Source organism: Lycorma delicatula, chromosome 1, assembly GCF_047948215.1.
Source record: "Lycorma delicatula isolate Av1 chromosome 1, ASM4794821v1, whole genome shotgun sequence".
Lineage (NCBI taxonomy): Eukaryota > Metazoa > Arthropoda > Insecta > Hemiptera > Fulgoridae > Lycorma > Lycorma delicatula.
In genome coordinates, this window is record NC_134455.1 from 164,968,028 (window position 1) to 164,981,991 (window position 13,964).

At 32.6% G+C, this 13,964-nt stretch overlaps 1 protein-coding gene across 4 annotated transcripts in view; it reads right to left on the reverse strand.

Moving 5' to 3' along the window:
- Nucleotides 1-13,964, reverse strand: part of LOC142325208 (organic cation transporter 1-like) — a 132,257-nt gene that overhangs the window by 59,085 nt on the left and 59,208 nt on the right. For all 4 annotated transcript variants that reach the window (XM_075366675.1, XM_075366665.1, XM_075366684.1 and 1 more), the window contains 2 exons: nucleotides 9,084-9,187; nucleotides 4,013-4,167 (listed from right to left, as the gene is read on the reverse strand). In XM_075366675.1, coding sequence (XP_075222790.1) covers nucleotides 4,013-4,167; nucleotides 9,084-9,187 — 259 coding nt within the window. The remainder of the gene's footprint in view (nucleotides 1-4,012; nucleotides 4,168-9,083; nucleotides 9,188-13,964) is intronic.

Below are 13,964 nucleotides of genomic sequence, written 5' to 3' on the forward strand. Positions count from 1 at the left end.
TACTCATTAATTTGTACTGAACATCTAAAGAAAATATGAGAAATATATGAAAATGTAAAAATAAGTACAGTAATTACATATGTGCACTATAAACTGGTATTCTAATAGGTAGTCTAAAAAGTATGAGCCTTTTGCACATGAGACAGGTTAACATCTCAAATCTCAGAGTATATGAATTTCAGTGATCAGGCCAAACATCATTTGATAGCTAGCAGTTGAAGCTAGTAGATACGCAAAAAGTGTTGGAATTCTTATACTCAGTCGTAATGTATTGAAGACGAATGGACTTTCCACAAAACTGTGATACATTTTACAATTTTATTTCGATAAAGGCACAAATGTTGTGCAGGCCTGTGAAATAATCTCTGCTGTTTATGGACAAGACACGTTACCAAAAGCGAGAGCCAAAACTGATGGTTCAGTTACTTTCATTATGGAAATTTTGATGTTCAAGTTGCTCCTCGCAGTGGGTGACTAATCACAGAAAAAGTGAATGATATTCTGGCAAAAATTGAGGAAGTCCAGCATGTAAGCAGTCATGACATCCCCGGTGATCTAAACATCCATCACAAAACAGTGTTTAACTATTTGGAGAAATCTGGCTACAAAAAGAAGCTCAAAGTTTGAGTGCCATATGATCTGAATCAGAAAAATTTATTCAATCGAATTTCTATCTGCGAATCTCTACTGCAATGTAACTAAATCAAGCCATTTATGAAGCAATTGATCATGAAAAGTGGATGACCTATGAGAACAATGTGCAAAAAGATAGTGGTCAAAATAAGAAGAAGCTCCACATTTTGCGGCAAAGTCCACACTAACTTCTAGGAAGGTTATGCTGCGCGTCGTTTGATGGGATTGAAAGAGCATCCTGGATTATAAATTGCTGCCGTCAGATAGAACAGTAAACTCAAACCTGTACTATCGACAATTACAGCAATTGCCCCTAGCAATTCAAAAACCGACATGAATTAGTCAACAGAAATGGTTTGGTATACCATGCTGACAATGCCAGACCACATAATATCTTTAACGACCTGTCAGAAATTGAGATAATAAATAGGAGGTTTGATGCATCTACCCACCCATACCTGATGCATTCTCAATTTTGGCTTTCAAAGGCTCAATACATTTTAGACAACCTGATATAATGCCAAATAATACAGTTTAATTAATAACAAAATAAACAAATCTGTATGATACACTGCCAAAAATAATTCCCCCAAACAATGTTTTTGATAATAATTGCAAACCTGCTAACAAATAAAAAAAGCCAATTTAACAAACTATTGTTAAATTGACTTTTTTTTATAAACTTTAATTCATGTGTAATTTTTTTCAGGTTCTCCCTTAAGATGAATCTCTGGATTCATATTTGATTCAGTAAATTAACTTCATAAAAAATGGAAAAACTTACCACAATACTAGTAAAAGACTAATTAATAACACTGGAGAACAAAAAATAATTTTTTTTGTCTCAGGAAGAAAAATATATGATTCTAATAGTATTTTTTCTCCTGAATTCAAATAGATATCAGTTTTCCCCCATTATGCAAGGTTTCCGAGAGACAGGCATTTATAATTTCAAACACTTTAATACTTTCTGTATTCTTAACTGCACCATATTCAAACATTTTACTCACCTAGAGAGTAAAAAATTATGATTTTTTTACTATATTTCGCCTGTGGAGTATCCCTCTTGATGGTTCAACAGTAATCGCCCAGCATAGTAGGATTACATTTGCCTTGATACCTCTTTTCCATAGCTTAAATCATCTGATAAAAGTGTTTAGTATGCTCATCACTCACTGCGCCAAGATTTCCCGGGAAGAAATGTAGGTGTGAGTGCAAGAAGTGTACTTTTAAGAACATATTACAACCCAAATTTATATAGAATGTTATAAGATCATTGACAATATCACAATAATTTTCCACCTTTTGATTTCCCAAAAAACTTTGATTAACATTTTTGAATGCTTGCCATGCCATTTTTTCCAGTGAATTTAATAGTTATTCAAAATTTTCATCATGCATTAATGATCTTATTTGTGGACCGCCTATAATTTTAGGAAACTTCTGTTTTAAGTTTTAAGAAACCAGGAATATTGTTGTCCATGGCCTTGACAAAATTCTTCATTAATCCTAGTTTTATATGTAACGGAGGTAGATACACATTTTTAGGATTACACAATGGGTCTGATTCACATTTTTCTTTTCAGGAGTGAGTGATTCGCGTTTAGGCCATTCTTTTTTAATGAAATGTGTATTTCTGTTCTTACTACCCAAAAAACAACAGTATTTTGTGTAACCAAGCTGCAGACCAAGAATAAGTGCAATTACCTTCAAATCACCACAAATATTCCATTCATACACTACATATTGAAGCTTTTCCAATAAAAATTTAAAGTTTTCATATGTTTCTTTCAAACTAGCAGAATGAGCCACAGGTACTGATAGGAATTTGTTGCCATTATGCAGAAGCACAGCTTTTAAACTAACTTTGGAGGAATCAATGAACAAGCGCCATTCTGTTGGGTTATGTTCATTAACAAATGTCTCCATAAGAGAAGAAATGTCACAACAAAACACTAAGCCATTTTCTTCAGAAAAATAGTCTTTAAATTCAGAATGACAATTATGATAAGTGCATATCTTTGTTCTTTTGAGGAAGATTCCATCCTTTTAGCCCAGAAGCAAGCATTTCAAACTATTTTTTTGGATAACTTTAAATCTTGTATGAAATCATTAAGGTTTTCTTGAGTGAGTAAATGAGGCTCAGATGAACTGCATTGTTCAAAAGTTGTATTACCAGAATCTGTTTCTTTTTCATCCTTACTTCAATGAGACTCTGAGCTCTCTTCATCTAATGTCACATGTTCTGGAGGATTTGGTAATTTTTCGCACTGTTGAACTGCTCTCTTGCAGATTGCAAGTTAGGGTACACTACTGTATGTTTTGATTTTGACAAAATCCCTTTAATTCTTGTTTAGCAGAAAAAGTCAGAAGAGTGTTCTTTGGGTTCCCTCCAAATCATAGGGATAGCAAATGGCATCTGGCGTCTCCCATTTTTCCATGCAGTAAGAAGCCCCATCATGTTCTAGAACACTATAAACAACAGATATGTGTGGCCCAGGCCCTTGGTCCCTGACTTTACACCCAAAATAAAGTTCATAACACTTTTACTAATGGAGTAAGGTTTTGCCTTCGGGACTTGAGCGTCACTTCACCACGTTCATAACAAAAATTGTTAGGATGATTTAAACAAACTCTAGGCATTTTGTAACAACTAATTAAAAGAAATGAAGTTGTAAGTATGTAATTCTCAATAATTCAGACACACAATAACGTGTTTACTGGTTCACTACTGTCTCACAACTGGCATCGTTCTGATGAATGTATGCTACATTAGATCACATTTGAACATGTCTATACACATCTGAACCTGCACAACACAACACACACTACCCTTTGAGTTAGCTCATTTGGTTCCATAATTTTACAATACTAAGGAGCTTTTACTTGACAATGGACAAATGGACGAAAAAATGTTAAAAAAATTTAAATAACTAAAATACTGTGGATGATGGAGAAATTCTGAATACATATTTGAAAACAGGATAAAAATCTACATTAAGTACACCTTTTGGTACTCATGAGACAAAAATCATGTTGACCAGTTATTAACAATACTTCCATGATGTGTTCATACCAATGAGCATAACATAAATACAGTTTGCATGTGCAGAAAATACATGATGAATAATTAATGTTTTATTTCTGTTAACTTTACTACAATCAAATTTTCTTTAGTTTAGAAACACAGTTTGTAATTCCATAACCATATTTCATTCTATTAACAATCATCTGGCACAATCCACTGGCTATTTATTTATTTATTTATTTATTTTTTTGTTAATGTAATATTTTCAGAAATAATGTAATTTATTTTACATTATCGAAATCTTTCAATAAATAGCATATATTTCATTAGAGTATGTTAAAATTAACTCACCAAGAATAAAAGAAACCTGATATAAGGCTGGAAAACACATTCCTGAAAAAGTTCTCAAGATAGTAAATACTAGATAATTAGGAGAAAATGCAGTTGCTACAGAAAGTAGCACATCTGGAAAAAGGACGCAGAAAAAAGCAAATCGTCTGCCCCACCTGAAAAACAATCATACAGTAAAACAAAGGACACCATAGTATTAGTTTTATAAAAACATATGGAAGAATTGGTATAAAACTAAAATAAATAAAAGTGTAAAAAACAGTGGTGATTTACAAAATGGTCTTGAAAATTCACATTTACATAAAACAATTTTAAAATGGTTTTAACTAAGTATAAATAAATTTATTGTCTGCAAAAATCTAAGCAATTAGAATTTAATGCTAACTTTATCATCAGAAATATGCGAGTATAATTTAATGATTTTACTAGAATTCTCTTTCCTTACCTTTTTGACAATTTTGGCTCTAGAAAGATTATATTGCAAAATACCACTTTATTTATATGCTAAAACTCATGGTGCTACTCTCCAAATATAATTTTTGCAAACTGTAACATTCAAATACCATCGCCAGTTGAGACAGCCTGAACAGCACAAAACTTAAACTTATTTTCGGCTTTTTATATTTTGTGGTTGAAAGTTAAGGAAATTGTTATTATAATTTTCAAGGAAATGATTTCCTTGTTTTCCTCTTTATTATACAATACGACGACGGTACCTTCGTAGATAAAGAAAATTTCAGAACCACTCCTGATTTTATTCTCATTTAATTAATTAACTAACTGTTAATATAGCATTACTTTCCCAGCTTTAATAGTATATAAGAAAATGAACTATCGCTATAAATAAAAAATGGCAATGTAAATAGTTGTTTATGGTTGCCACCTAGTACTCATTGTCATTAAATCCCAATATAAAATCTTTATTCGCACAGCTGAAAGTAAAAGTTAATTTTCACTGTTTAATTTCAAAATTTCATTGTCCAGTTAAAATAGCTATTAAAAACTGGTTTGGCTGATGATATTTTATATGGATTCGACATTGCTATATTTTCAAAATACTATTCCAAGTATTATTTGAATAAAACCTTCTGGTTGTAATTTCAAGAAGTTTACAATTATCCACTAAAAATAAATTATTTGGAAGATTAATTATATCTCAGCTAGTATAGAAACCAAATTCTGTGATCACATATGAAATCACTTAATTTGATTGTTGCTAGTAAAATTCATTACAATAAATTTCATGCCAAATTACCAATGTATGATATTATGATTATGGTATGATATTATTTCATTTTTGATTCTTTTTATTTCATTAAATGGTATACTATTATTTTTAATACTAAAACTTATGCGCTTTATAAATTATAATTTTTTTTAATGATCTTTGATATTAATAAATGAAAGAAATTCTTGTACATTAAAAAAAAATATAAAATATCTTGATAAATCAAGTTAGTTAAAAATTTAAACTACAGCTGTTTCTTTCTTCTCTACTTAGTTATAGTATAAGCAATTAGTAGTACTGTATATATTAGACATATTCAATAGTACCTTAATTTTATTCATAGTCAGGTGCTTACATCATTTTAATAACAATAGCTTCTCAAAATACTAAACTTGTCATGTATGTGATAACTTTATAAAAATTACAAGGTTTTTTCTTACCAAGAATGACATAAGAAAACTTAGTTCTGAAAATACAATTGATATTACATCATAGAATTTTGTAAGTCATAAAATAAGTTAATATTATACGTTATTATTTATCTAATTTTTGTTTTTAATCATTAATAACTAATTTTAAACTGCTTATTTTTCTTGCATATTTTTACTAAAATGTGTTCTAGGAAAATGTAAAATAGATATAAAACACCTTAATTAAAAAATGTTTAGTCACTTTTACTCTAATCTCCTATACACTTTAAATGTACAAAAATAGTAATTATGGAATATTTAAACAGTTCATCTTAAAAATATGTCCTACTTTTAAAAAAAAGTAAAAAATATCATAATGGTTATAAGACATTCTCCTTGATCCTCAGTCCCTATATACCATTATCCAAAACAATTATCAAAAAGCAGAATCATCTACCCAGGCTCCAAAAAAAGAAGTTATTGGTGACCTTTTATAAGGCTAAGGGCAGACCAGGCAGTTCTAGCCCTCTATTTTGTGCTGCTGAAGACAGCTTAGATTAACTTTAGGTTTTTTTGGAAATCGTTTGAAGCACTTCTGTGAAAGTTCACAAAATTTTTAGGCCAAAACTAAAGATGTTTAAGGGAATACTCTTGCAGAACATTTTAAGATACTAGCTTTTATGCCAAAAGAGAATCAAGCATTGAAAGAAGCTGTTGTTCAGATCCACACTCCACCAAAATTTTTCGTGGTCCACGGGAAGCCAATTTTAAGAAGCCCAAGGTGATATTTGTGAGCAAGAGATATCATACCCAAAGATATCACAGTGTTTCGAACTGGGATCTGGTCTCTTTAAGAAGTTCACAACCAAAGATAGGATCTTTGTAAATTTTTCATGCCGTTGCTTCAAAAAATATATAAACGTGCAGCAATATTTAAGTGTGTTAAGTGTGGCCACAGAGCAAATTTTTGCTAACAAGCTTCTATCTGGGTGCATTGTGACGAAGAAGACCCCAAGCATGTGAATTGTCTAAAGAAGGTGTAGGATCTTGCTGTTGTCAACTGTAAAAAATTGTATAGGGTACATAGGCACTCCGTGAATGGCAAGGACTGTGGCTGCTATTTGCATGCTGTTGATCTGTATTTCAATTCTTTATATGGTTAGGTTTGGACAATTAAACGCCTAAGGTGCCTGTGTAATTCAAGTTGAATTAGGTGATGTTAATACGTGTGTCAGTGTTATTGTTCTGCAATACTCTGTGGTCAAGGGTGACCTGCCTGGTTTAAGTGGTTGGAAAAGGTTTTATACTAGTCAAAACAATATTTCCGCAATTCTATATAGGAAGTCATTAGATTATGTCTTCATATGGTAGATCTCTGACGCACATAATATCTTTGTCAAGCTTGTCATTAATGGTTTTTGATTTCATTGTGTTAGTTTGTACTTTCAGTACAAGGAATCCGGTGAACATTTGGAAAACTGGGATAAAATTCTTCAGCTAGTTAATGATCATCCAATTTTGATTGGCGCTGATGCAAATTCCAAATCCCTTTTTGGCATATTGGGTCGCAGATGACTGATTAATTTGTAGATGATTTCATCGCACAGTAACTTGAAAAGAGAGTAGCAGCTTAGTGGCTCGGGAATTGACTACAATTATAATCAACTCTCAGATGTTCCTAGATATGAACTAATTCCAGCGGAAGCTTAACACGAGTGTAACCCTGAGTAGTGAACAGTACTAACTGTTCATTATGATAAACAAAGTAGTTTAGCAAAGTTAAGACTACTAAAAGAGATTTCTGGTGCTTTATTGTACAGTAGCAAGGGAAATAAAGACACCCCATGGAGTGTTGTGTATAGCTTCCTTGGACATAAGAGGAAGAAAGATATTATTCTGTCAGCTCTCTCAACCAGGAGGTGTAGTCTTTGATCAGGATCATGTCTTTTGTTATTGGATGATATCGAGGGAAACAAAATCTTGTATCATGAAATCTTGTAGTCCGTAAAAAAGATTCAAATTTTCACTCTAATGAATTGTTCTCAGAGATTATTGAAGCGGAGATCTGTCAGATAGTTTGTAGTCTCGAAAGAAATAAAACCTCTGTATTTTATGGAATCATGGTGGAATTTCTTATCTGTTCTCTCAAAGTCTGTGTTTGCAGACAATTTGACTAGTAATTTTAACAAAATGTCTTTCTAGCTATAATTCTGTTTGTTGGAAGCAACGTAATCTTAAAGTTCTCTTCAAAGGTAGAAACAAAGACCCCCACAGCGAGTTCTTTTCAGAGACCCTCTGATGCTCTTGTCAATAGAACAAACAAAATAGGGCAAATGGATTATTCAGTTATTCTTCATGGGGTTTTTTCAGCCATTGGGTGCTTCCAGTCACTACAATGAAAAACATTCTGAAAAACTAATTGCTCATGAAAGGTCCTAAAGAATAAGAACTTCCATTATTTTAAAAGTGAATCATTTAATAATTTGAATTTGTTATCACTTTGTCATTCATCTAATTAATTCCAAACATTATATTTAAAGAGTGCTCTACTTTCAAGGGTAAGTGAAAAATGAGTATTATGACACTAAAGAGGTATGTGACTCCTTGCAGGGACCTCTGGTTCCTGTTAATTACAAAAATTTTAAATATTAGGTTATTTAATCTGGTTTTTTTTCAAGATATGATGTGATGCTTCTAGAGGCCAGTATAAATTTCATGATAACTCAAGTTTAATATTAATAGTTTAATGTTTAAACTATTTTTTTCTAAATATGTGTTATACCTTCAGGGAACATTATAAACCTCATTGAAAATACACATGGGAACCTTGTTACCCCAGGTTCCATAGTTTCCCATATTCAATGAAAATTAAAATACTATGATATTCTAATAATTTTTTTAAATCCTCATCCACATTTGGTAGTAAATAAAATATACTCATTGGTATTAATGCGTGAAATAATATTTATTTGTACCTAACCAAATATAATATTAAGGAAATAACAAATTAATGAACAATTAATTGACTTACTTTCTAAATACAGGGAAATTCTAGGAATTTTTTTTGGTTATTCCAGTTTTTCATAATACAAAAATACGCTAATTTATTCATATTTTTTAATTATAAATAAATGTAGCTTGCATTTATTTCCCCCATTTTGAAAAATCGGGAAAGACCCCGAAGAAGAGAGCTCTGTGGCCCTGGGGTCGACCCCGTGATCCTGGGAGACTGCGAAGGGCTCCAGGAACCCTGAGTAGGCCCCGCGGCTTGTCTTGGCCAACCTGGGCTCCGGGAATCTAGGAAGCGAAGCCCCGTGGCTAGACGGTCGAGTGAGCGAAAAGAACCCCAACTGGCCAGTATATATCTGTGGTTAAATATATCAAACTATAAAAACAAAATATTTATTATTATTTTATTACAAATATTACTTGCCTGTCTGAAACCCATCCTAGTAGAATGTTGCCAACTAATGATCCAAGATAGAATAACGTTGTAGAAAATGATGGCCACCATGCATTATCACAAACGAGACTGAACTAAAAAATAAAATATTCAATTTTGTTTCTGTTTAAAAAATGAAATATGAATTTCATTTATTGACTACAACAAGGCACTTGATGCCATCGACCAAGACATATTATGGAACTGCCTCCGAGAAATAGGTACGCCAGAATTGTATGCTTAATCAAGTCTTTATACCTTAATCAGGAAAACACAGTCCATACGCCATATGGTGACACTGACTGGTTAAGATCAAAAAAGGTAGTAGACAAGGGTGTATCTTATCCCCTTTAATTTTTAATCTATATGAGAAATTTGTTATGAGAATTGCTGGATGACTCCAGTGTTGGTGTAAGGCTTGGTAGAACAATTCTTAACAAACTGAGATTCGCAGATGATTCGACCCTGCTAGCAGAAAGCGTGGAAGATTTTGAAACTCTGGACTGTGCAAGAAGAAAGTGAAGAGGCGAGGCTTATCTCAACATTAAGAAGACGAAAATCATGACGACCGCAGAAGATAAGAACATCAGCGTAAGAATCGGCATCGAGAAGTAGAGGTGGTTGAAGATTTTCTGTTTTTTTTGGCTCAAAAATCTACTGGGATGGAATCTGTACATCTGAAATGAAATACGTCTAGCAATTGGTAGGGCTGCCGTGATTTGAATGAACAAAGTATGGAAATGCAAGGACATCAGCTTGAAAACAAAATGCAGACAATTATCTGTATTTGCGCAATTGTCTTCCCTATTACACTGTTCGGCTGTGAAATATGGACCATCAATAAGGCTGCCTGGCGCAGGAACGACGCTTTTGAGCTCTGGTGTTGCGCCGGGGGGTAAGAATCTCGTGGATAGCCAAAATAACTGACAAAGAAGTTTTGGATAAAATCAAGTCTAATCATTCCTTAGAAAGCCAAATGCTGGAGCAGCGATTACCATACTTTGGTTAAGTAATGAGGAAAAATGGCTCCTTAAAAAAGAATGTCTTATTAGGCATGACGGACGGAAGAAGACGACTAAGCCGACCAAGAAACTGTTAGCTGGACACCATCAAAGGAGCTACCAGCAGGAGTGTGGCGGAATTGAAAGAAGCTGTCAGGGGCCGGAAGTAATGAAGAAGCATGATCTATCAAATGACCGAGACCCTTACGCGACTGAACAGTTAAGGGAAAAAGAATACAGTAATTAACTTTCTTATATGGTGAATGTATTAATTAATTAATTATATTTAAATAAAGGTGCGTTCTTTTTAATTATTTTTAAAATTTGTTATAATGCAAATTACATTCTTCTGCCAAGTTCTTAGGCAGGCTGATATTTTTTCGTTTGTCATATAAATAAACTAGCAAACCCGTTGCGGCATCACCCGCGCTAAAAAAAAAATATCTAAAAAAATAGGATCGTGCTAAAAGAAAAAAACACCTTACACTGATTTTTTATCTTTAAAAACACCTTACACTGATGAAAGTTAATCGACCGATTTAAAGAAGCCCAGGAAATGAAGATTACAGAGTACATCATAAAAGATAGTGGTAAATTCACGAAAATAATCGACAGAATTAAGAACTTCAAACCTCACAAACCCAGGACAAACAAGAAGTGGACTTATGAACAGAAGAGGAATCACCGTGAAAAGATGAAAAAGATCTGGGAAGCAAAGAACAAGCTGAATATCAAGCAACGAGTTCCCCACGATCCAAGAAGACCAAAACGAATATGAATGAATATACATGTATGTAACAATTACATGCATATTTGTATAAAACATATATACGAGGTGCGACAATAAAGTAATGAGACTGATTTTTCTTTGCAAGATGTGGCAACCCTGCAGTATGCGTTGGCACACCATCTTTGACCTTGGTCTATAAGCTACTTCTAGTCCAAGCGGCACATTGATGCAACTGCTCAGTCGTGAGTTGTGCAGTAATAAGTGAACACGTGTTTGTGTCTCTCGTCACAAAAATGAAACCGCAAAATATTGCGCAACGGTATGCCATTTGTGTTTGCGTTAAATCGGGTGAAAACGCGACGACAACTTACAGTAAGCTTCAGAAGGCTTTTGAAGAGGAGGTTCTGTCAAGAGCTCAAGTTTTTCGGTGGCATAAAATTTTTAGTGAAGGCAGAACGAATGTTGAAGATGAAGACCGCAGTGGACGACCATCAACCTCAGGACAGATGTCAACTTGACCAGGGTGCGTGAAATCGTACGATCTAATCGAAGATTATATGAAAATGATTGCAGAAGAACTCAACATCGATCGAAAAACGGTTCGTCTAATACTAACTGAAGATCTTGGTATGAGAAAGATTTGTGCAAAAATGATCCCCAAAAATCTCACACAACAACAGCGAGAAACTCGAAAAAATGTGGCAGCCGATCTGTTAGAGCAAACGGAAATCAATCCAGATTTTTTGAGCCGTGTTATCACTGGTGATGAAGGTTGGTTTTTTATACGATCCAGAGACAAAACGCCAAAGTTCACAACGGCGCTCAAAGGGATCACCCAGACAAAAAAAAGTTCGCATGTCAAAGTCAAAAGTGAAATGCATGCTTGTGTGCTTCTTCGATTCCAAGGGAATTGTTCATAAAGAGTGCGTGCTTCCTGGACAAACAGTTAACCAATATTTCTACAAAGAAATTTTAGAAAGACTTCGTAAACGAGTTCTTCGTATCCGTGCTAACATTGCTGATAATTGGATTCTGCATCACGATAATGCGCCATGCCATACTGCTCTGTCAGTACAGCAATTTTTAACCTCAAAACAAATTTCAGTACTACCACAGCCACCTTATTCACCAGATATCGCTCCGTGCGACTTTTTTCTATTTCCAAAAGTCAAAATGGTGGTCAAGGGACATCATTTTCAAACAACACAAGATGTCCAAAAAGCTTTGACGAGGGACTTGGACGATATTACAGATGAGTTCCAGAAATGTTACCATCAATGGTAGAAGCGCTGGAATAAGTGTGTACAATCAGAGGGGAACTACTTTGAAGGAGACAACACTAAACATGACTAAAACGGTAAGCAACATTTTTTTTCACATCAGTCTCATTACATTATTGTCGCACCTCGTACATTAAGTGGTTAAATATATTTATATAAAACTAATGTAAAATTTAATAGCAATTTCATTTAATTATGATTAAAAATTTGAAGATAAAAAAAGTTTTTTTAATTTTTAAAAATATTTTTCTTCAAAAAAAATTAGTAATTCATACTAAAAAGTAAAAAATAATTCTGTTTTCAAGAAAATTACTTTTAAAAATTGTTTTATTTAAGCATGACTAAAAAGAAAAGCATGGGGCAACACTTTATTAGTGTGTGCCCAACCTATTTTTTTTAGTCATGCATAAATCGAAAATCCTTTTAAGTATTTTTTTGTAAGAAATTTTTCTAAAAGAAATTTTCTTGAAAACAAAACTATTTTTTACTTTTTAATACGAATTACTTTTTCTTTTTGTTTTTTTGAAGAAAAACATGATTTTAATTTTTTTTTTTAATTGCTTATTTTTATACCAAAACAGTACATACTTCGTAAATAAGGAGATTTATGAGCATTATATCAATATCCTTTTACTTTCATCGTAAACAAAGTGAATGTGTACTAAACGAAAAGTACTATAATGTCACAAATTAAACTGTGCTGCAGTAGTCAGACTAGCATTAGGATATCGAACTTGTTATCTACAATTATGGAATAACTATTGCAGTGAAAAATTTTCTTCAGCACAATATAATCAAAGTTCTGTTAATATTACACAGAGGAATTCTGAACGTTTTTTTCACTTATTTATGACAAAATCAGAAATTTATCATATAATTTTAGTGGAAATAAAAAATATAAATGTTTTAGAATAAATAATCTAAACTAAATTATCTTTTATCCTATTTAACTATCAAAGAGTAGTTCTGATGTGGTAGGGGATTGTTTTACAAAATGCAGGTAGATATAAGTATCTAATCTTTAATGAGAATTTTTAAGTGTAGTATTCCTTAAATATTTTTTAATTTTTTTGTTTCAAAGTGGCAACCTAAAAGCATAATTAAACGTTAACTGCTGTAGTTTTCTCAATTTGTAGTTAAAGAGGGGAAAAAATTAGTTAAAATGTAATTTTCAAGTTTAATTGTCTATGCAACTATTATTATCGATAATATTTTATGAAGAAGAGTACTTTTAAAACATAGTTCAAAATATCAAACGATAAAGAAAATAAAAGCTAATTTTAAAGTACTAGAATATTTGAACAAATTTTATTTTTAACATGAATATTTTGCTATCACCAACAGCTCTTGAACAGAAAGTAAATTTTTTTTAATGGGTTTTCAGAAAAAGGGGGTTTAGAGTTTTTAAAATTAAAAAATTACCTAAATTGAAAGTTTTTAACTAGAAATTGAATTTAAAAATTCTACTTAAAGTTAATTTTACAAAAAACAACATCATGATCAGTAGAAAAATGTCCATTTCTTCACAGAAAAATACATGTTAACTAAAAAAAAGAAAATTGTAATCTCTTTTAGTAATTCAGAGTGAGCAACATAAAACCGAGTCCATAATGAAACCGCTACCCAACACTATTTATGAAAGTTTCTCACACAACTAGCGCGACTATTGGGTGTATATGTTACTACTGATTGTTGTGAGTGCAGTTGTGTTTGTGCAAAGTGCCTTATTCAACCCAGGAGAGGATATAGCTATAGTTGAGGCCTATATTCGTTCTGGATCCTTTGGAGAATCACGTCAAGTATTCGTAGAAAAATTTCCGAATGCCTGTATTCCAGCGAAGAGTATCATACACGATTTATT